General features: G+C 36.9%; 2 protein-coding genes across 2 annotated transcripts; both read right to left on the minus strand.

Moving 5' to 3' along the window:
* Positions 1–1081: 1081 nt before the first annotated feature.
* Positions 1082–23326, minus strand: LOC139149119 (uncharacterized). The gene is made up of 4 exons (XM_070720682.1): positions 21002–23326; positions 18935–19108; positions 14266–14481; positions 1082–1220 (listed from the first exon to the last, which is right to left on the minus strand). Exons 1-3 carry the CDS (start codon positions 23196–23198, stop codon positions 14267–14269), a joined length of 2586 nt encoding a protein of 861 aa, XP_070576783.1. The 5' UTR covers positions 23199–23326; the 3' UTR covers positions 1082–1220; position 14266.
* Positions 2882–12190, minus strand: LOC139149120 (uncharacterized). Its single transcript, XM_070720684.1, has 4 exons — positions 12079–12190; positions 6977–9629; positions 5875–6036; positions 2882–3765 (listed from the first exon to the last, which is right to left on the minus strand). The coding sequence occupies exons 2-4, from the start codon at positions 9363–9365 to the stop codon at positions 3536–3538; spliced, it is 2781 nt and encodes a 926-aa protein (XP_070576785.1). The 5' UTR covers positions 9366–9629; positions 12079–12190; the 3' UTR covers positions 2882–3535.
* Positions 23327–23942: the final 616 nt, after the last annotated feature.

Raw genomic sequence — 23942 nt, forward strand, 5'->3', positions numbered from 1 at the left:
GCTTGTAAGTAATAACTCATTGCATTTCAACTGCTGTTCTGGTTGGTTCAGTGTCATTTTCATCTTGACTATTAAACAAGTGAGTATAGTCTTGCATTGTTCTACAACTCTTTGTGTAGTATAGATCCTCATGTTGAGTCCGCGGTCCAGTTACCACTGAAAATACATTGTAACGTTTCGCTTTTCAAGTTTGTTTCAATTTTTTAGCTGTCCTTTATTTTTTACATGCTTTTATAGTCTGTTGTCCGTTTATTTCAGTTTTTAACCCTGATGAAGTGGAATTAAGCCCACAAAGCATTGGACAATAAAATTTAGTTTGTAGTAAAGAACACTGTGTCCTAGAGTTGGTGCTGCTTGACCTATCCTCTCTCTCTCTCTCTCTCTCTCTCTCTCTCTCTCTCTCTCTCTCTCTATATATATATATATCAAAGTATACAGATGTCCTCGTGGGATATTACAGTTCTCAATGCTAAAGCAGAGCCTTATAAATAATGATACATTACTTCAAGTACAAAGTAATAATATTTGTTACCTAATAAGTTTCATGCATCCTGTAATCATCAGACAGATTTATCTGCCTGGTGATTGCAGGATGCATGAAACTTAAGTAACAGACTCTTGAAATCTACAATCAATATGATTTAGATAAGAATTTGATACAATTGTTGAATCAGTGCTGGTAGATTACTTCACAGAAAACAGATACAGTCAGGGAAGGTAGGCGTATAGTATTCTTCTGGTATGCACAGTGCTAACCTAGGGTAACTCTTGTGTTCAAACAGGAAAATCTACCGCAACAGAGTTGCAACCAGATTACTTTTCAAAAATATTGAATTCAAGGAGTGACGTACCTGTTTTAGAGATGTGTACTCTGGTTGACTTGTAAGTGTCTCTTTACCCCTGATCATGTGGACGTATCCTTGGAGGCCCTTAAACAAAGACTGCAAAGATCTCGCTGGATACTCTTTACCATTGGATTTTCTGACATCGGTAATGAACTTTGACACCCACTGAACAATCTCCCTATCCGTCAGCTCCTCCAAAGATCCGGTTATTTCTTGCAACTTTTTTGATCTGGCCACCTTGTTGTACGTATCGGCCCATGCATGGAAGACCCTTGCTGCCCAAATATTTCTCCTGCAAGTGTTGTGGGCAAAGGCAGCCCCTGACTTCACATCCACTTTTTTCTTCAGTTGAGACCTGACACCATCAGTAAGTTTCTGTCAGAATGAAAAGATTAGCTGTTGCTAGCAGTGCTAGGACATATAGACACTCCAGTCTAAATTGTGGATTGTGTGTCTGAAAAAAACTTTAAGGCATTTAGAGTATGTTGAAAGGAAAGTTTCAATAGCTTTATATTGGACCAAGAGATATATGCAAATACTTCTATAAACTCATAGAGCCATTTTTACCATTTCAGAGTCCTCACAAAAACTTGAAAGAGGCTCCCAATAATGACCATAACTGAATAATTGACAGTCTGGCATACAATGTGAACATCAGATAAATTGATGAGACCACATTCCATCGTGGAAAGTGTTTTTTCCATGTTCTCTAATATAAGGGGAATGCCACCCTCTGGTTGACTTTTTTTGTTTTGTTTGTTTATTTTTGTTTGTTTGTTTGTTTAATTGTTTGTTGTGTTGTTTTGGGGGGCTCTGATTGAGAGGCCATAGTAAATAATGCAAATTTGAGCTCGCAAAGTTGAAAGTTGAAAGTATGGATATATCAATGGATATATCAACTTGAAGACAGTCTGCAGTTTCTTATTCTGTTCCGTATATTTTTAATATATTAGAAGCTTTTACTTATCATTCACATTCCATTCATCACACACCGAGTTTTGTGATCTTGGGCAGGTCTCTCAGATTTACTATATCTTTCTGAAGATAGGAAGCCAGGGATATTACTGTGCCTATAAGCAGACTTAGTAAATAGGGTTACATCAACTATGTGACAGTTGCATCATAGGCAGTCATCATGGTGAGTGGAATGCCACTACTGTCAATCAAATACTCTGTGTATACAAATATCTCAAGATCTCATTGTAGGCTTGAGGAGCACGTGGTGCACTTTTGTATTTTTATAGGACATTTTGTTCAATGGGGAGGATTCGCACAATCATGAACTCCTACATAAGAAAACACTACATTTATGGAAGGACTGCAGTGATACTCAATGAACACACAACATCAGAGAAAGAAAGGAAGAATATACATATACATTACATACATACACACAAATGCACACATAGGGGGCTTGTAAAAATCAAAGTGGTCACGATCTGTAGCAATGCTGGTTAATACAGTAAATATTCATGAGTTTGTACAAATACTCATGAGCATAAACGCTGCAGCACTGGTGAATGCATACTAATTACATGTACATGTCAGTGGAAATCAACAGGCTTGAGGTATAGAGTCACCATGACTACCAGTAGCCCTACCGTGTGGAGTTCTAGCTTAATGCAATGAGTATATACGAATGTATAGCCATTAGTGTGTGTGGAACAGTGAGAATGTTTGTTGTTTTTTGAGGACAGTTAACTTGGAAACTGTTACATACATACATACATACATACATACATACATACATACATACATACATACATACACACACACACACACACACACACACACACACATACATACATACATACATGAATAAACTAGCATCAAAAGTGGACCCTACCTTTGGTATGTTCCTAGCACCCCCCCCCCCCCAAAATGCACACACCCTAGAAAGTTATTCCATCATTAGAGAAACCATGACGTCCCAGTATTTCTCAGCATTCATCGAATTTTTGCCTGTTTATTGGAACCAAACACATTTCAACATGTCTTCAGGAGATCCAATGTACAAAGCTTCGCTCCACAGGATCTACTTGGTTGAGTAGGCAATGGTTTAATATTTCTTCAAAAAAATAACAATTAACTTCAAGCTACATGCAAAAACTAAAAGACACCAAATTCTCTGGTGTAAAGTCAGATATCTAATCATAAAAATGTGTTTGTGCTGTAACTTGCATTACTGGAAACATTGCAAATATAATTCAATTCAGAACACTGAATAGCTGTTACTATGCTTCAGTATCACAGTGTCATCATAATGAATCAATATTGTGTCAAACTTACAAAACAATGACAGACTAGCAGCCACATTGGATCTTATCATAACATAAATTGACACTCATCTGAATTTCACTGAGTTTTATGTTCCTGTAACAATATTGAAAGCAATCAGTTCAGACAGTGTCCAAGTAATGGATGTAAATATTTACAACAAAAGGTCAACTGCATGGTAGCCATACTTGATGGTATCAAAAAAAAATAATTTGACCTTCATGTATGCTATATGACTAAAGTCCTTGAATAAACTCTGAAAGAACTGTCAGAGTTATAGCTCCACACATGAAAAGAATAAAAAAAAATCACTCATATCAAATTAACTGGCATGCATATTTAAGTTGCATTGTCATGCCCACATGAAAAGTTTGCAAGAAATTAGTCCAAGCATGTCTGATAGAAGTAATGGCTCAGGATAAATTCTTCGTAATCCAGTTTCTCACATGATCCTTTATGACGTGCCAAGACCGTCGACGAAGAGCAGGTTCTTCTTGAATAGCTCTCACACAGTCAGCTTTCTTTGGTAGTATGCGCTTCGCATAATGTTCCTTGAGAGCACGCTGTATTGCAGTTTTTTCTGCTTGGGTCCATTTCACATGTTTCCTTGGTCTTCTGAGTTTGTGCGCTCCTGGATTTTCACCTAAGGAAGGATGAATTATTGTCAATTCACTGTCATATCATGGCCTGTCTATGAACATAAGGGGGAAAAATGGCATATCAATTTTCTAATTGACAGATTCCATGAGTGTGGATACAGCAGTATGTGAAATATTCAATACTTCAGTATGATTTATACACAAAACAATGGCACCAAAAATGGCAAAATGTACAAATATTGATTGTGTCTTGGGGGTGTAAGAGTATGTGTTGTTTGAGTAAATGAAAGTATGAAAACTATGACAGCAAAGGTTCCAGAATTTACGGTAAAGTGATTTCAAATTGCTGGAGTTCAAATAAAGAGGTCAACGGATAACACAGTATTTTAACATTTAGCAGATAAAGACTCCATGGTGCGCAGTTGTTCTGAATCCTTGTGGATCAGCAATGTAACATTTCATTAACAACCTAAAACAATAACAGAAATATAAAAAGGAGATACAGGTACGTCTATTTGGCATTGCAGAGTACAATTTATCCATATTTGCCCAGAATGGCCAAGCAGTCAAAAAAGTGAAGTTCAAGCCTTGCTACTGTAGTTGTGATAAATATCTTCATTAGGATAATTTTCACCTTTTTACAGCATGAGGAGGGGAACAAGATAAGATGCTTTAAAAATTATTTATGGTTTATATGTTGAAATTATTGTTGTAATTAGCATTAATTTCAACAATCTGAAAATTTAAAAGTTCAATAATTAACATGTCTAATAAGAACACTTCCACTGTTCTCAAGGGTGTCCTTAATAGACAGGTTTCATTGCATAGGGAAAACTACATAGATATGAAGTATTAGATATAAATATGAAATATTTAGGGTGGTGCTGCATTTTGAATGGCAATTTTGGCCAAATTTTCACAATTTTGTACATCTTGGAGTTGTCTTGTGTTGACACTTATACAGTGAACCCTTGTAGGGACAAGCATGACCGCTATTAAAAAATCTTTTTTTTAAATTACAACCGCTACAACAAATCTCTCTTTTTTTAACTTTTTACATGTCCATGTGTTATTGTTTCTTTTTAGAATGCTGCATAGTGAAGATGCCGAATCTTTAACTTTTGCACAAAACCTCTCGTTGTACATGAATGAGTTATCTTTGGATACAAAGGGGAATGAATCATCACAGCATGCCATCCTCTACAAACTTCAACAGTAATTAGGCATGGATGTGATATGCCTATTTAAGGAATTGTGGATATTGTGCAAGAAATGGCTAAGCATGAAGAATGCAACGCAAAGCTAGAATTAGTCATCTGCATGAAAAGAAGCAAACCACTATTGTAAAAGGGACGGAACTGGTTATGCAAGATACAAGTCAATCAGAAGATAATAAGTGAAAGCCCCAGGAGCTAGTAAGTCTTAAAGACTGCAACAGATGTAATGTTGACGTCATAACTAACTTCAAGCATGGACATGGAGCTATAAAAGGAATCCAGGCAAAACTAATGGTAGAAGAAAATGGTATGGCAGAATTGCAGAAAGCCTGACATGTGCCATACACACTCCCAACTTTCAGAGGAGAACATACAGAATAATGCAATGGAAAGTAGGGAGACAAGTTACCGTAAACCTGTTTTATGAATCAAAAAATACTTGAATTTTTCAAATACAAATGACAAAGAAATTTACAAGTATAACTTTTCTCATAGCATGACCCCTTCAGTTCTGTCATAATTTTTGTTTTGTAAAAGTATGGGATTTGTAGTACCTGCAGACCATGCTTTTAAATATTATTTAACAGTAATTTTGAAAATGATAGCTGTAAAATCTAAATGTTTTTTTACTTTTCAAACAATTACATAGCTGAGGCATATTACTGCTTATACATACTGCAGAAAAAGTTAGTAGAAAGGAAATTGTCAGTGGTAAAAATAAAAGAGAATTGTTGGTAATTCACTGTGCTGTTGGTATTATTGTGCAAGATTAGATGGTGGAAATGGCTTGTTATGCCAGATTACTTTGATACATAATAAATATCTTTACCATGGACCTAGCCAGAAGTTTCCTGTAATTTATGATTCATATTGCATTCACTCAATCTTTTCTGTACATGTGCAGTTCTGATGCTAGAAGACAGAGATTATACTTACACCCTTCTGCTGAATGTCCAATGGTCTGCTGATCATTTACCACGTCTGTTACTTCTCCCACTACACTCTCCTGTTGTACCTCTTCTGTTCTGTTATCTGGAGGGGTACTCTGGCTTGCAATTTCTTCTTCTTTCTCTTCTGGAGTACTTGTATCTATCGCAACTGAAAGACAGAGTAAAAATACAGATAATGAGCAAATGTGACGTCAGGAATCTCTAAATCAGCTCAACAATGTATGTTCAATGAATATCAGAAAGCATCTTTACAAGGTTTGTATGCTGTAAATGTAGTTCAAATTTTGAGAACTTCTCCGGTGATTTTTTAGTAGGTTTGTTTTTGCTGTTTTTATAGTTTGTTTTTTACGGGAGGGGCAAAATTAGTGATACTAGAGTGATATTGAGCAGTATTCCTGTCCACATTTTTTTCATTATCATCAGCATATGATTTTAGGAATTTCAGGAAAATTTCATTTCAAAGTATTTTCAAAGAATGTTACTTTTTAAACTAAAGGTATTTCAAGAATTTTGCAGAAGCATATGAACCCTGCTACACTACATGTGTGCAAACATGACAGGTAACAGGGTCAGCTCAAAGTGCAACCTCGAAGTGCATCACTGAATGATCCTTTACATGGATTATTTGAGTGCACATCATTTCACTTGGTGGCGTTACATTGTGGGTTTGAGCCCAGTGCAAGTTTTGTGAAATATCAAAATACATTGTTATGGTTACTATTTGACATCAATCGTTATCATAAACCCTTAGAGAGCCAAAGTCAATTATTGTTGCATTTGTAGAATAGAATAGCACCAATTTTTTTAGACCTGGAAATTTTTTTACGAGATTTTCCCTGAATTTTGATCAAAATTTGCAGCCAACGAAAATTTTTATGTCCATTTGGTACAAGCCAATCCAAAAATTCACAGAAAAATTCATAAAACATGGTAAAATGTTACACTGAAATTTTGGTAGGAATGTATCTCGTCTTGTGTTATCAATCTAGTATTACCACTTGGTGTCAGTGCTACTCAGTGAAACAGCGGGCATGTTGTAACACATTGTAAAGACATAGAATTATGAAGAAATGTACAAGCAAGCTTACCATCTGTTGCTATTTGATCAAGAGTCTTGCCTCTGAAGATATTGGCATCTCTGCTTTCAAGTGACATCAGCAGGCGACTTATTCTACAAACTTCCATTGTTGCTTGGGGTAGCCTATAGTGGTTTTGATGTACATTTATATTATGTCCAAGGAAATCAGCGAGAATATGAAGCTCATTGTCACTCAGATTCAAAAACTGTGAAATCGTGGCCACATGCTTTCTAAGCTTTGTTGATGTCAGTCGTTCAGGGTTTGTTGCACCACAACTCCAAGCATAGAGTCTCAAGCACTGATCTGCTCGCTGGCATTCTTTAGAGTCATACTGTCGTGCAAAGACGTACGGGTTCTTGGGATGCACACTGGCCTCCTTCCGCAAATCACAGAGCAGGTTCACACAGTCTTTCAGTTGTGGAGTCAGTAAAACTGGCATGTTTCTCTCACCCTTTCCAGGAATTTCAATCTTTATCAGTTGACGACTCAATGACTTTTCAAGAGGTGTGAGACTCTGATCCACTTCGTCATTTTCACCAACACTGTTGTTGTCTTTGTTGTCTTCATAGGTTTTCAGTAGCATTCTTGAAACTTCTCCCTCCCGACATCGATTAAATAAGATGACTTGAGCCAATGTCGCCTTACATAGTGATGCCCATGATGCTTCAACTAACTTCTTCTCTTTCAGATTCTTCTCGGTGCTGCTCATTATGTCACGCAGCCTGTTGTTTAACTTCATGACATCTTTCGTCAATGGCAGAAGTTTGGGTTTGTATGACCTTCTCAATTCAAATGTGTGGACTGCAATGCTCGAGATTTGGTTTTCCCATTCAGTGTTATGAAGGTTGATGTACCTGTTAGCTCTCTCTTCGTCTTCTTTAGATTCTGTCTGTACAGACTGACTGACAATAATCTGAGCACATGTTTTCAGGAAGTGGCCTAGCTTCAAGGCAAGAGACGGGGTTGAGTAAGTTCCCTTTTCTTCATCATATTCTGCAATAAACCGAACTGCCTGAACGACTGTACTAAACTTTGATGGGTTAATCGCGTCTTGTAGATGTGTAATTGAGCTGTCTAATTCTCGTAACTTTATCAACAAACGTCCAAGTGATCTGATGCGCTCCGATACTTGAACTTTGATACTACTCAAGTCGGCATTGCGACCATGGGCTCTAGATGCACATTTCATTATCAAAGAGTCTTTTCTTGCAACTGTGGTGATATCATCTTGCATCATATGTGGCAACACATTTTTTTGTATTATTTTGCTAATATCATGTGCAACAGGCATTAGATATGATGCTGCTTTCTGGTATCGTCTCCTGTTCTTCTTGGTGTTTTGGTTGGTCTGTTCCTCTGCTAATTGACAACTCCTCACATGTTTGGATATTACCTTCCTTGAGAAAAGCCCAAAGCAATGGTTACATGGCAGGTAATCACCACCGGTTTTCTTACTCTTACAACTTGGTCTTCGGTATGGGACTACTTCTCCAATACCGGTTTTGGCCACTTCATAGTTATGGATATAGTTACCCTTATGTTTCAGTTTCCGCAAAAGCTTTAATCTCTCACTTGAGTGCTTTTTAAAGCTAAGAGCTTGAGCCACTGCTGTTTCTGTTTTATGTATTCGTTCAAAGTGCCGATACATGTTACCAATTTCCTTGTTGCAATACAAACAGAAATGCTTTCTGTCCCATATTCTTCTACCGTCCACTTGAGCTTTCGCTTGCTTCACATGAATGGCCTTCTTCCTTCCTTGACTAGGTTTACTTGAAACTTTAGTAGATTGAACTGATTTCCTTGTTATTGTATGCTTTCTTTGTGTTATTACACTCTGAGTGTGCTCTTGTGTGAAGCTCGAGTCTGTTGTTAAAGTCGAAGAAGGTGATGGTGGTGTCCCGGACTCAGAGTGTGGAGGTTGATAATCTGGATCAGCAACACTATCTTGGTCATTGTCAGTTTCACTGTTAACACAATCATCTTTTTCAATACTATCAATAACCGCCATTGGAGTTGGCTGGTCAGCACTTTCCATTTCATCACAAATATTTTCACATGATTGCATGATTTCACTGTCTAGTTCATCTTGTCCACAATCCATGTTGAATGTGACATCATGCACTTCTGACAGCTGGGAATCAGTCATTGATGCGTCTGAGAGAGGTTGTGGATGATCTGCATAAGCTTCACCATCATCAAGACAACTGGAGATATCTGAACAGATTTCTTTCTTGACAATGTCACATTTCTGTGACAAATCATTTGAAGTGACAGGTAAATCTATCTCAATGGCGTTTTGCTTTCCATCAGAATGCAAGGTTACAACTGGTCTTCTTGAATGTTCCTTACCTCTGTGAGTTACACTCTGCTCTTTGCTATGGACCTCTACATCCCTCATTTGTGAATCACTATTTGATGTCTCTCGTGTGTCCAAATGTAAATGTGGTGGAGAATTAGTTCCAATTGCTACACTGTCTTCAGGACATCTGGATGCAATATCTGAATTGACAATGGTCTTGGCAATGTCACCTTGACCGTCAACAGAAACCGTTGAAAATTCTATAGAGGGCAGATCGTTCTTTTCTTCAGCTGCATGACACACTATACCACTGGCAAGATCTGTGAGTGTTTCTGTACATGAATTTTGTACATCTTCAGGGTCCTGCAAAATATTAATACAGAATAATTTAAGTCCTTGTAATTCAGTCCAGACATGAACAATTAAAATATATGGCAGCCATACTAGATTTCATTATGAAATAAATTACTACAGTATTTATTTGTATTCCATATGGTCACAGACAGTAGAAGGTCTTCCAACCTCTGACAGTCTATGATGCCATGAAGCATTTTCCTTGTGTCAAGTATGGATGAAATTGGTACAGGCATGTCTGAAAAAAAGCTGGTAACGAATAAGTACACAGACAGACTGAAAGACGTAACCTGATCTAGAAGTCCCAAAAACACTTTTTCCATTTTCAGACCAGTGATAGAGGGGCTGTGATATGTACAATGAAACTTGTTATACAAACTGATGTAAATTCTTACCCCTTGTGTAAAAGTACTGGACATACGTTCATACATGTGTATACAAACTGGTATAGACATATAAATAGTGAACCCAGTGTATGCCAAATGGTATACATGAGAGCATGGTGAACCCCTGTGCATACACCTTGTTCACATGAAGTGGTATTGATGTGGAATTATTTAAGCAGTCTAACATCAACATAGCACCCACAAAGTACACCAGGGCATTTCAATGTGCGCCATCATTCTGCGCCTCCGATCTGAGACTTTTTAAACCATGTCATTATCAATGATTATTCTGTGTCAGTGTAAACGAAGTCCATACCAAAAAGTATACGGCCGCCATCATTATGCACCATTGCTCATTGTACCATATTCCATTAAATTTGTTGTTCCCCAATTTTCATTTTCGGGAACTTGTTTTTCTTAATATAAACACAGACCCTGGAAATTGGTTAAATTCTGAACCAGCCCGCAAAGCAAACTGTAAAACACATGATGCCAAGTCTCACTAGTACAGAAATGTGTGAGAAAGTTGTGAGAAATGGAAACTTTCTCACTTTTTTGCAAGAAGTATGTGAGAATACATACTATCTCACACTTAATTTGCCAGAATTTTGTTTTCTCGCAATCAGCCAACGAGAATTGTGTTTTATTGCTCTGCATCTGCAGGAAATTGAATTGAATTCTCGCAATCAACAAGCAAGAAATTAGTTAGCGGACTGATCGCAAGCATGTATCATTTTGCATGTAGCTGTGTTGCTCTTACATTGAAAGATGTCATGGGCTCATTTGCCACAATCATCGGATTTAGGCACAGCATGGATGCAAAAGCATACCGGTAAATTCAATGCTGCTACACATGCAGGTGAAAAATAAGGAAATCAATGAAGGTTAATATTAGGCCAAACGAATATAATGTGGGAATTTTGTTTCATCATGTAAATATTTTGAAGGGATCCAAAATATTAATAAAGATGTAATCAAGTCTCTTAATGACACCAAAGAAGACAAGAATGTTATTGTATTTGGCTTTAAAAATTTTATTACCGTGTTTTGCATGTGCAATGAAAAACAAAATTGTACATTTTTAGGATATCTGCAAATTTGAAAAGAATAAAAACTCTTGCAGCTGATATGTCAGTGACATATGATTTTGTTCTGATTGGTGTAACTCACTGCTACAGTGACTCTTATGAAAAAATGTATTGTGCAATACTCTACAATGGTGCACAATGTTGGCTACCGTCATGTCATGTTTTAAGCAAGAAATAAGTATCATTCTCCTAACATTAATACTGTACTGGCAATTAATAGACCATATATCACTTTAACTGCACATCTTTACAGCTCTCAGGTAATCAACTTACAAATGGGAATAATTTTGACGTATTGAACACACAGTATGCATTCATCTGCTGGCAGTTGTTGTACATAGGATTCAAATGTCTGTCTTCACTGCTCCAAGGAAATAAAAAGGCAAGAGTTTACAGTCAGACAAATTAACAAGAAAAAATAAAGGTTACCCAGAAAGGAAATCTAAAAGTAATGTACTCTTCTCTAAAAAATGGTAGAAGTATCAAATTATAGGAGATCAACATGGGATCATCTTCTAGCCAGGTCCTTGAGTATTGTACCTTATTATATAAAATCCATCAGTTGCACAGAAAATACAATGAAAACAGAAAAAGGGTTGAACAGCCATAACCAATGAAAACAAGGAAAGAATTGAAAATCACTTTGAATTTCTTAAGATATCTCTTGTTCAAATACATTTGGAGCAACACATTTTCAGCACTTCTCTGCATTATGGGGAACACAGGCACTTGTATCGCCTGCAGCATCAAATGTGTCGTCACTCGACCTCTGTATGAAATGAATGACAGTTCAACACAAACTTTCCAGCAAACCAAGCAATATATGATGGTTTTCTCAGACAGCTGTAATATAAATGACTATACCAGATCTGAGGTCAGGTCATTGAGAGACTCTGAACTGTTTAAAATCTGCTGACAGAGATGATGTAATACAAGATTTCTTGGCATAAAGCTTACATCTTTATGGATGATAAATTAACTTACATATGGGTGATCAAGCCACTTTCTTCGTACATCTTGACATCTGTAGACACAAGCTATGACAGGCGTGTCCACTGTATGGGGCCATGCTTGCTGCAAAAATAAACAGGATGATTTGAAGAGCACTCATTTTTCCCACATTCTGATTTTTCCTATTTTGGCATTTGCAGCGGTTAATGTTAAAGATGTAGCATCATAAATACGCTGGTGATCCAATAAAATATTTTTATGGAGGATATATGTTTAATGTCTGAACAATGATAGAATAGAAAATTTATTGGAAAGAAAATTATCAGACAAGCTACTGGCTAAAAGGGATATTAATAATATACATTTCAGTTTGCATCAGTGTTAACTGTGATTACAAAGGGTACAATAATTCAAATTCCAATGGAAATTTTCCAATTGCATCCATGAACAAATCTGCCATTTTCGTACAATGTTTCCATGTCATTGTTTTTTTACAAAATTATTAAACGATAAACTTCACATGGTCAGTCTTCCAGGAGTACAGGACTTTCAAATCCATCCATTCGAAAATCTCAGCTCTTTTGATTTGACTTGAGTGGCCAGGTGCAATTCATACCAGTAATGTGTAAGTGACCAACAACATTCAACACTTACCCATGGTTGCAAGTATTAGGATCTTCATTTCTGCTCAGTCATCTTCCAAATCGTACCAAAGGTCAGCGTACGTACGCATCCTGAATTTTGCAACTTCGACACACAATGTGTAACTTTTTAGTCAAATTCAATAGATTGTGTGGGAAGGGAAGCAACCAAACAGGTGCAATATGTAATACACACAAGAGATCACCAAATACTTATACTCGGATCAAGTATATCTACTTCAGCGAAAAAGTTGAGGAAAAATACACAGCTGGTGTATGCAACTTGTATGTGACAATATTGGCTGTGGCTAAAAAACAAGAGAACAGTCTACTAATGAAGAAGGCAGATCCCTCAGTGGATCTTAGTGTACGCACCACCACCGTCACGGTGGCACCACCAAGGGAAAATGGGCCCACCAAACGTCAATGTATTCAGTTGCAGGATTCACTATTGACCGCGGTTCAAGAACACTCACACACAGTTGTGCAATTTCTACATATCTGAATCATAAACATCAGACACAGAATCATAAACACCACACAGACCTCTATACAAAGTCCAAGATAGACAACAGCATAATGATCAGTCTTTCTGGTATTTCTTTTAAAACGGCTTTCATTTGAGAATATTATTGCTGTAAAATTTTCAATCAGAGCCAAATTGAGATTCAAAATGGCTGCAAATGTTTGTGTGACCTCCATGGAGGCAAATGCGGCAACAAGTGCATAAAATTGAACCCACCATTTCAATTAAAATTTGAAGCTTTTATTCAATACCACAGATTTCACAAGGTTCACTACCCTTTTTCCACAGGTCGATAGTACCTCGCATTAAATTGAAAATCAGAAGGGATATTTATGTATTAATTACGGAATGCTCAATAACAAGAAAAATACATGCCTGCATAATAAAACTGCAACAAGCAAAGATAGCAGTAAATTCATCACAGAAATACTGAACAAAAAAAAAACTGCCATTAGCACCAGTTCTGAGAGGCTCTCAAAATAAGCAAGATATGTCCCTTTCAACCTGCATATTAGTGCACAATGTTCTCATGTCACTATTGATGCATGGTGGTAAATAATAGGGAAACTGAGGAAATGCAATGAGCATTTGCATAGCAGTCTCCAATTTCTTCAAGAATACTTAACAAAGTCAACAAATCCTGAGGAAATATTGCCGAACTCTGCTTTATAAACTTTTGTCTGGCTTACACTTGCAATGCTATGGAGATACAGCAACTATATGTATTGTTGTTTTAAGGTGGATTGCCCCTCGGGGACATTTTTTCACAAACATAATGCGTTCCCATTGTTTTCGTTCTCTGCTATATTACAGAGTTGGAGGAGTTCTTGTTGAAATAAAAGAACAAAAATTGTGTTTACCATCTTGTTTTCATAAAAATCGCCAGAGATTGGGGCTGTTTTGAATCTCAAATTTGTAACAATTTGGCTCAATGATTCAAAACTTTCAACGGTGACCTTCAATTTTTATTCTTTACAGAGAGAATAATCTAAAATTTCCTCGAGTAAAATATGATAAATTGTGTAAGAGTTTCATTTCTCTGGTGTATACTACCTTAAACCTTTGCCTTTCTCTGTTTTATCTTGTTATACACATGATACTTTATGTCTGACCAACTCTTTGCAAACAACACTGGATATTTCTTTTTACAGGCTTCACAATCAGTCTTTCCTGGTAGTTTGAGAAGTCTTATTTCCTTTTGGAAATGCTTCATGACAGTCTCATGTTCTTCTACGGTCCACTTGGTCCATTTCTTTTTCCTCTTTGTGTCTGTAAAAGTCCATATAATGTTGTTGTGAATCTTCATAAAGAAGTTATGGCGGCTGTTAATTTATTCAGTTTTCAGTTTCAATTACAAATTCTAATTCTATGCACTACTGAATGTCAAAGTGCCTAGTGTTCAGCTGGTCAATATAGCCTTCACATATAAGTACAGTCAACATAGTTATTCAGTGTTTTTGCTAAGGTAGGGGAATATTGGTAAATGATTTGGGAACCCGCTAACATTGCTGCTGTCCCCTATTTGATTATATTGATATAACAAGGGGAACCCTGGTAAAATGACAAGGGAACCCCGGTAACATTTACCTGCTTACCACCCTTAACAAAAACACTGCTACTGTTGACCTATGTGAGTCTCAACTTCAGTTTGATTGTTGGCAATAACAATGCATGTTACCATATATTGACAGTGCAGACAAGTTGAATATTGATCTGGGGATTAAGGTGGAGCTGCATGTTGCCAACAGTTTTTTTCAAAGTAATATTTCTCATCAAAGATGACAAGGAAACCCCCTCATACTATATATTCTCAAAAAGTAGAGACTCTAAAGTTTAGTATGGTAGCAATAGTTTACTGGAACTAGTGGAAGGATGAAGTGGGTGCATATTTGGCGTAAAAAACCTCAATTTCGGTATTAATGATAAAAATTAATTTAAGTCAAAAACTTGACGCTATTTTATAAAATGTAGTATTTCACTTGAAAGAAGAGTAAATGTAGGAAAAAACGACTATTTTATTTTGCACTATGTTTCCTCATTCTAGAATGGCAAGGGTTGAAAGACTGACACTCAAAAAAGTTATTAAAATTGTGATTAGCAAAATTAAAATGCCTCTTATTCAAAATATTAGAACTTTATTGCCAAACAAAATGCTTGTTTTGTTATTTAACACTTGAAGAACATAATGTGAAAATTTCAGAATATTTGACCCCGCCAGAGTGGAGTTAAATTCTTTGGAAATTTTGAAATTGGGAGGAACAAGAAGCCAGGAAATCGGGTGATTTGTATACATTTGCATAAATCAACACTTTTGTCTCACACAACTTACAAATGGTTGACAAGCTTAAAGGTGAACCGAACCAATATTTTAATCTTGGGTTGACAAATTTATTGAAATTGAATGAATATTTGGAAAAAAGTGATTTCAGAGCAAAATACGCTGTGTTGGGTGCAGCACCCCTTAAATGAAGAAAATGTAGTTCATAATCAGTACGACAAGCTAACTAACAGCCAATACTCACCGCAATGTTATGTATAGAATAACTACTTGTGACACATGTTGATGAAGAATTTGGAAATCTTTGATAGCTCATTTTAGGATGGCCTGATCAAAAATAGCATCAATGACACTAATTGCTCACATTTGGTTACATTTGGCAAGCTGGAGTGATTGTACATACAATATTTAATAGCTTCTTTGGACCTTTGCTCATGATATTCAATTCATAGTCAGGAGCATTTGAACACATTTTGATACACCCTCCATCGAAGTACGAAATGGTTCACAACTGTACCAACAAACACACACTTATACAATTCAGTGCAGCCCAGTACATCATAATATAATGGTTATACATTCTACAATTATTATACCAAAGTAAAGGCGTCTTCTTGTAATATTGTATTGCATGGAACTAATGTAGACATTTGTTGGTCTCTCTACTGTCTATGGTTGCACAATTGAAGACTTTCATTCTTTAGGGCTGCCACTGTTAACAATGATGCCATACCTACATGATAATGGTATGTGCAAAACTGCTACCCAGTTAAATCAGCTTTGCAGTATCATAGACAAATGGGGAAATTTCCAAACAAACCTATATCTACCAACATGTTAAATTAAGAGCATCCATAGGAACATGTCTAAAACATCAAAGTTATCAGACATGCAGTTTTTGAGAATCAAATTTTTTGACCGAAAATGGCAAAAATTGCTCCAAAAATACAAAATTAGAGATTTCATAAGAATTTTTACATCATATTTTGATCAACCTTATGAATCTGTATACAAAATATCAAAGCTATCAGATGAGCGGATTTTGGAGAAAAAAATTGTTGACCAAAAATTGGGAAATTGCCCTAAAATTACAAATATGAAAATGTCACTACAATTTGTACAAACATGACTGAGGTCATCCTGAGGAATATGGATACCAACTTTCAAAGCAATCAGACAAGCTGTTTGAGAGAAGAAGATTTTTTCACTAAAAACTGACAAGCGACCTAGCGGCCGACATAGCTCCGCCGTGTTTATGTAGAGAATAACTGTTTTTGACACATGTTGATGAAGAAGAGGGAAAACTTTGATAGTTATTTCAGTGGCCACAAAATGTGGCTAAAATAGCTGCAAATTTACACAATTAAAGATTTCATCATAATTTGAATATATCACATCGGATTATCCCTAAGAACATGTCAACCAAAGCTATTTGACTAGTAGTCTTTTGAGAACAAAGTTTTCTGACCGAAAATGGCAACAATTGCCCCCAAAATAGAAATTGCAGATTTCATCATATCTCTAGCAGTTCATCTATAAAAACCTGTATACCAAATTTCAAAGCTGTTAGACCAGTACTTTTTGAGAAACATATCTTTTGACCAAAAATGGCTAAATTGCCCAAAAAATTCAAATTGCAGATTTCATCATAATTTCAATAAATATCATTAAGTTCATCTATAGAAACCTGTACACCAAATTTCAAAGCTATTAGATGAGTACTTTTTGAGAAACACATTTTTGACCAAAATGGCTAAAATTGCCCCAAAAATACAAAATTACAGATTTCATCAGAAATTCAACATATATAACTTAGCTCATCTGTAGAAACCTGTATATCAAATTTCAAAGCTATCAGACCAGTACTTTTGGAGAAATACATTTTTGTACCAAAAAATGGTAAAAATTGTCCAAAATTACAAAATTAGAGATTTCATCATAATTTCAATAATATCATTAAGGTGATCTGTAGGAACGTGTATACAAAATTGCAAAGCTCTCAGATGAGCAGTTTTGGAAATACACATTTTTGACCAAAATGGCAAAAATTGCCCAAAAATACAAAATTACAGATTTCATCAGAAATTCAATATATATTACTAAGTTCACCTATAGAAACCGGTATACCAAATTTCAAAACTATCTGACAAGTATTTTTGAGCAATACATTTTTTGACCAAAAATGGCAAAAAATTGCCTTAAAAATGCAAATTTGCATATTTCTGCACAATTTGAACAAATCTGAAATAGATCATCCCTAGGAACATATGTACCAAATATCAAAGCTATCTGACTGGTAGTTTTGGAGAAGAAGATTTTTAAAGATTTTTTTACCAAAAATGACAAAAATTGCCTTAAAAATACAAATATGCAAATTTCACCACGATTTGAACAAATCTGACTGAAGTCACCCTAAGTAAACTGCATATCAAATTTCAAAGCAATCGGACAAGCGGTTTCAGAGAAGAAGATTTTTTTACCAAAAACACAAAAAAATGCCCAAAAAATACAAATATGCAAATTTCACCACGATTTGAAGAAACTTAAGTGAGGTCATCCCAAGTGAACTGCATATAAAATTTCAAAGCAATTGGACTTGCAGTTTCAGAGGAGAAGGCAATTGTTGACGGACGACGACGACGACGGACGACGACGACGACGACGGACAACGACGGAAAATCAACCTATTTGATAAGCTCCGCGTCGCTGACAGCGGAGCTAAAAAACTTACCCCAAAAGTACAAACATACAAATTTCACCCTGATTTGTACACTCCTTATTTAGAATACCTAAAGGAAACTGCATACCAAGTTTCAAAACCCAATCTGACATATGGTTACAGAGTTTTAACAATTTGCAGGATTTTTCCTTTTTTCCCCATATTTGCATATTGTTGACACTGACATGTTCATTTGGACAAATTCACACTGCCGCAATGTATTCTGGGTAACTTAAAGCACTGAATATGGCGATCCTCAGGAAGAATACCAGAAATTCCAAGAAAGAAAGAAAGAAGTTCCTTAAATGAGAGTTCCAGAGTAGTCGCTGGGAATAATAGACAGTGGCTCCATATATTAGCTATCTTTTTGAGTAGGTAAGTGTTGCTGCAACTACAGTCAATAAATAGCCCCTGTTCCTATGCTAAAATGGTCTCTCTCTCAGAGCAGGGCCCTTTTCCCATAATACAAATTACAGTTCATCTCCTACAATTTCATTATTTGGCACTGTTATCATGAAATCTCGCATAGTGGTGACTGGTAAATATAACTCCTGATCTGATCAAACCTAAAAGAGAAAAAGGTCATAAAATCTACTCTTTTAGCCCTTCCCTTTGGGGGCGTTTTATTTTTGCATAATGGTTATAAGATTAGGCTTACAACATAATTCCACCATTACTCTGCTTTCTGTTTACTATGAGTTATTCATCATGGGTATTGCACATACCTTCTTCATTATGTGTAACTGCCGCATCCTTTTTGTTGCCTTCGAAATTCCCATGGTCATCAGATATATCCATATCGTCAACCGTCACATCATCTGTCTTTCCTGCCTCCACAGTATGTAGACCATCTACGTTCTCCTCTTTGTCATCTGCCTCCTCTTCCTCCTCACTTAGTTCTGCCAGACAATTGCCATGACATTCACATGTTAAAATTACTGCCATTGTCTTTATGCATGCAGAACACTGTATATGATATTAGGTATCCAAAACAGTAAGTGCAGGGAGGTGGACATTGTGGCCATTAACACAAGAGAAGAAATGTGCAATCATTTTTAAAGTACCAACTCACATGTTGTTTCCAGCGATCCACAAAAATAGCAGAGAATGGAAAGCACTCATCGCAACTTTCAGTAAATATGATGGTTTTGTATCAGTTGAATAAAATATTTCACAGGACAAAATTTCCTGTAAGCTATCACATGCATTCGGCCAAAGCACCAACATTGGACCTTCTTTTCATCTTCATGAATTTCAACTGTATAGGCTCTATCATGTGCTCCATGTTGAACAGAGCCACTGTTGCCAGACTGCAATTATTGAATGTTTTCTGAATAAAAAGCTGTAAATACCATTTTTATGCAGATGATTAAAGCATGTATATGGTCTTTCAGAGAGCATCACAAATCTTGAAGCATGTGGTTATCTATGAAGAAATCCCTACAAATTTAGAACATCACAAATGGACTCTGGCTGAACACGACCCCTCTATCACGACCATGAGCTGGGTTGCCAACAGTCACACTCGATCGGTGGATCTGTCAGGTCAGATCACGATCTCAGCATTTGAGGAATGAGTTCAACAAACACACGCCAGTGGCGAGTCTCAAAACCCGGACCGAGACGAGTCGAGACGAGACGAGACCAAAATGACCCCTTGGGCCAGGCGTTGTAAATACATCATATATACAATACTACAGAAAGCTTGCAGTTTGTTGTGAGTGTCAAAGATCGATGCACAAAGCAAGAGATAGCACAATCAACGATTGGAACAACTGAAAAAAGATTTGTTGAGGATTTTTCAACTTGAGTTCAAGGCGAGCTCGAAACAGGTGTGATCTTGGTGATCTGAACAGGAGTGTCTTTCGTAATTAAAACACTGTCATTTCATTGTCATATTCTGTAAAGGACGTTGTTCCACTTCTGTCTTAGTCAGTCAAAGAAGTGATATCCCACTCCTACCATCGACTTATGCTTGTTCATTTTCGTACATTCTCTTTACATGGGTACAAGTCAGTGGTTACATAGCTCTCCGAATCTGAATCTTAACCTGAGGCTGCCTCAGATTCCACACATAACGTTAATATACATGTACTATCGGCAATGTGGAAAAATGGTGCAGAGCCACTGTAATAATTAAGTAAACATATGAGCTCTCAGTTAACTTTCCTATAATGTGTTTATAAATGGTAAATCTAATTTCTAAAAAGTGATTACTTAAATCTCCTGTATGTATGTTTCCAATACAAGGTTATGCCTATTTTGAATTCACAGTAGATATCTGAGTAGAATCTGAATCTGGCGCTTATCACTTAGGCCACAATGCCGACGTCGTAGTTCGCATGTTTCGAGCTCGCCTTGAATTCAAGTTGAAAAACCTCAACAAATCTTTTTTCACTTGTTCCAATCGTTGATTGTGCTATCTCTTGCTTTGTGCATCGATCTTTGACACTCTCAACAAACTGCAAGCTTCCTGTAGTGTTGTAGATATGATGTATTTACAACGCCTGGCCTGAGGGGTCATTTTGGTCTCGTCTCGACTCGTCTCGGTCCGGGTTTTGAGACTCGCCCACGCCAGTTGAGGAAACATTTTGACATAAACACACGTAACTCTTAACCCAAATTACATATACTGTACGCAATTGCTTTTTTCCTACTTAGCCATATTGAGACATAATACCGATGGTAAGATGTCCACACACATGTACACAGTAGCTACATTAGGCACCAGAGTGTCTACAGCTCTTGGTGCCTAATAAAATGAATTCAGAATCAATGAAATAAATACTCACCATATGAGTCAACTTCGATTTCATCCAGGGTTTTGCCTTTGAATTGTGTGATATTGCCCTCCTCAAAAGCCATTAAGATTCTGCCAAGCTTTGCAACTTGCAGGGTGTGGTTTGGTAATTTGTGGATGCGGATATCGTGCCCTATGAAGCCTGCTATAATGTCCATTTCATGTTCCGTTAAGTTGAAGACCTGTGACAGGGTAGCTATTTGCTTGCGCAATCCTGTGGAGGTTACAACGTCAGGAGCCAATAAACCAGCACTGTCAGCATATTTGCGAATGGCAGTTGAGCCATGCACTGGCAGTTCAGAGTTCTTCAGACATGCGAAGACATACTTATTCTTCTTATTGATGCCAACCTTATTTCTTGATGATACGAGCAAATCAACTTGATCCTTGAGACAACTAGTTAGAATCACTGGCACATTTCGACCTCTCTTGCCCCATACCTCTACGACGTTCATCTTCTGACAAAGATGGTCTTCAAATGATGATAAGCAAGAGTCCACACCTTCATTAATTCCTCTATGAATATTCTCGTAGTCATCCATGGTCATTCTACTCATTTCACTGCTCCGTCGCCTGTTAAACAATATCATCTGTGCTAATGTCACTCTGCAGAGTTCAGCCCATGCCTTCTCATTTGGATCAGCCTTTAACTGCTTTGCTGACTCACTTGCTATCCTTTTCATATGTTTATGTAGCTTTGCCATGTCAGAGACAAGCTGCAAATACATGGTCTTGTTTCTTTTTCTTTCACTGATTGTCTTCAGTGCATTACTGCTGATTTCCTCTTCCCACTGCACATCGGCCAACTGAAGAAACCTTTGCGCTTTGTTTTCAAGGTGTTGATCTTCAGTCTTGATTGCATTTCCCTTGCAGATCATGCCACATTTACGTAAGCTTTTGCCGAGCTTCATGACTAAAGAAGGAACCTTGTATGCCGAATTCATCTCGTCGTATCCACTTACATTCTGTACACCTTTTATAACTTTGTCAAACATCTGTGGGTCAATACAGTGGGTTAAAGTCAATTCATCATCATTAGTGACTTCTCTCATTGCTATCACTAGTCTTCCTAACTCTCTCATCTGTTGGCTCACATATTGGAAATCACTGCCTAGTCCTTGTTTTTTATAGAGATTTTCCCCAAATTGTTTTATGAGTCGATCACCCCGTACAACCATCGATACTGCATCAACGTTCATTCTAGCCAGAACATTCTCTCTCAAACCAATACTAGCATCTTTGCCTACAGGCAAAAGCAGTGCACTCTTTCCCTGTAGTCTACGATAAGACTTTGATGCACTTCCTTCTTCATCCTTAACTGGTCTAAAAGGACAAACCTTCTCATGTTTACTAACATCTCCTCTGACAAAGTATGCCAAACAATGGGTACACGGTAAATAATCATACACTGCGGCTTCATAGGTAGGTCGTTTTCGGACAACAATGTTTCCACTTCCCTTTTCAAGTACCTTACAGTTGTGGGCGTGGTTTCCCCTGTTCATGAGCCTTTTTAAGTGAAGTCTTCGTTGCTTGCTTCCTTTTGGAAAACTGAATGCTTGACACACTTTTATTTCCTCTTTGTGTTTTTGTTGAAAGTGCCGTGGGAGTTTTGCGTATTTTTTTTCACAGTAAACACAATAATGGTATTTATCCCATTTTCTTTTTCCTTTACTATCTGTCGATGTCGGCTGAACCCACATTTTGGAAGATGAAGACATTGATGGACTCTTGAGACCCTTCAGATCATCCAAGCTTTCTGTTGTGTTTCTATTTTCTTCACCTGAATCAATTTGTCCTCTTCTGACACTTTTTTGTCTATCCCTACATTTACTTGGAAATGTCTTGTCAACTTTAAATCTCTTGCTTGGTTGAGTGACACAGTTCGATGCAGAATTCTCTTCATCTGAATTTGCAGATTCTGACATCTCTTCAATTTCTTCACAAGGATCATAATCTGGTTCCTCACAGCTATTGTTAGCGACATCTTGGTGATCATCATCATCACCATCATCATCATCATCACAACAATCGTCTGTGTCACAGTCATCACAGAAAGTATGCTGTACTTTACTTGTACTGCTCTTTGTACATCTCGCTTTTCCTGTTCTACATTTTCCGTTTCGTTTACCGATCACTTTCTGTGTTAGTTTCATTTTCTTTGCATTTTCTTGTGCTTTCAATGCTGACATATTAGGGATTGGAATTAATGTGAGAGGACCTCCTCTGACTCGTTGTCAGTCTCTGATACATGAACAATGTTTTCCATGTGATGGAGGGTTTGCAGATTACATTCACTACTGCCATCTGCACTCAATTGTGCCTGGAAATAAAAAATAAAAGTATGGTTTACAACTTATTTCAATTACTTGCACTTGTATATTGAGGTCATTCAGAAAACTTGTCTTTAATGAAATTCCATGCTGTTGATCAGTTGTATTCTGTATTAGACACGTTCAATCATGGTGAGAAATATGCACAGACGTGTATGATGTCAGTAAAGGGAACATTTCATGCAGCAGAATAACAAATATTGGATTACTACAGATGCCGCTATTTTGCTGAGATCATCTGAGCCAATTACCACAGGTCTGAAGTTTGAAATTTTCTGATAGTTATTTGCCTGATTCTTTTCATAAGTTGCTTCATGAAAGAATTTTTCAATCTTTGCAAATTGGTCATCACGAAATCAAGAATGATTATAGACTACGTATCGATTTAAAATACCACTCCAACATACTATACTGCATCAACTTGTATATCATCACCCGGTAATATTGGCAAGACAAAACAAATAGTTTTATTGAAAAATTCTTGGTATATTCTACTGGAGATTTGCAGTATCTATATCTCCACCTACATTCAGTATATTCTAGTCTGGACTATCATGCTGTCAAAAAGTCCAAAATTAATCACACATGAAAAAAAGTCAAATT

Source organism: Ptychodera flava, chromosome 14, assembly GCF_041260155.1.
Source record: "Ptychodera flava strain L36383 chromosome 14, AS_Pfla_20210202, whole genome shotgun sequence".
In the NCBI taxonomy this organism is placed as follows: Eukaryota; Metazoa; Hemichordata; class Enteropneusta; family Ptychoderidae; genus Ptychodera; species Ptychodera flava.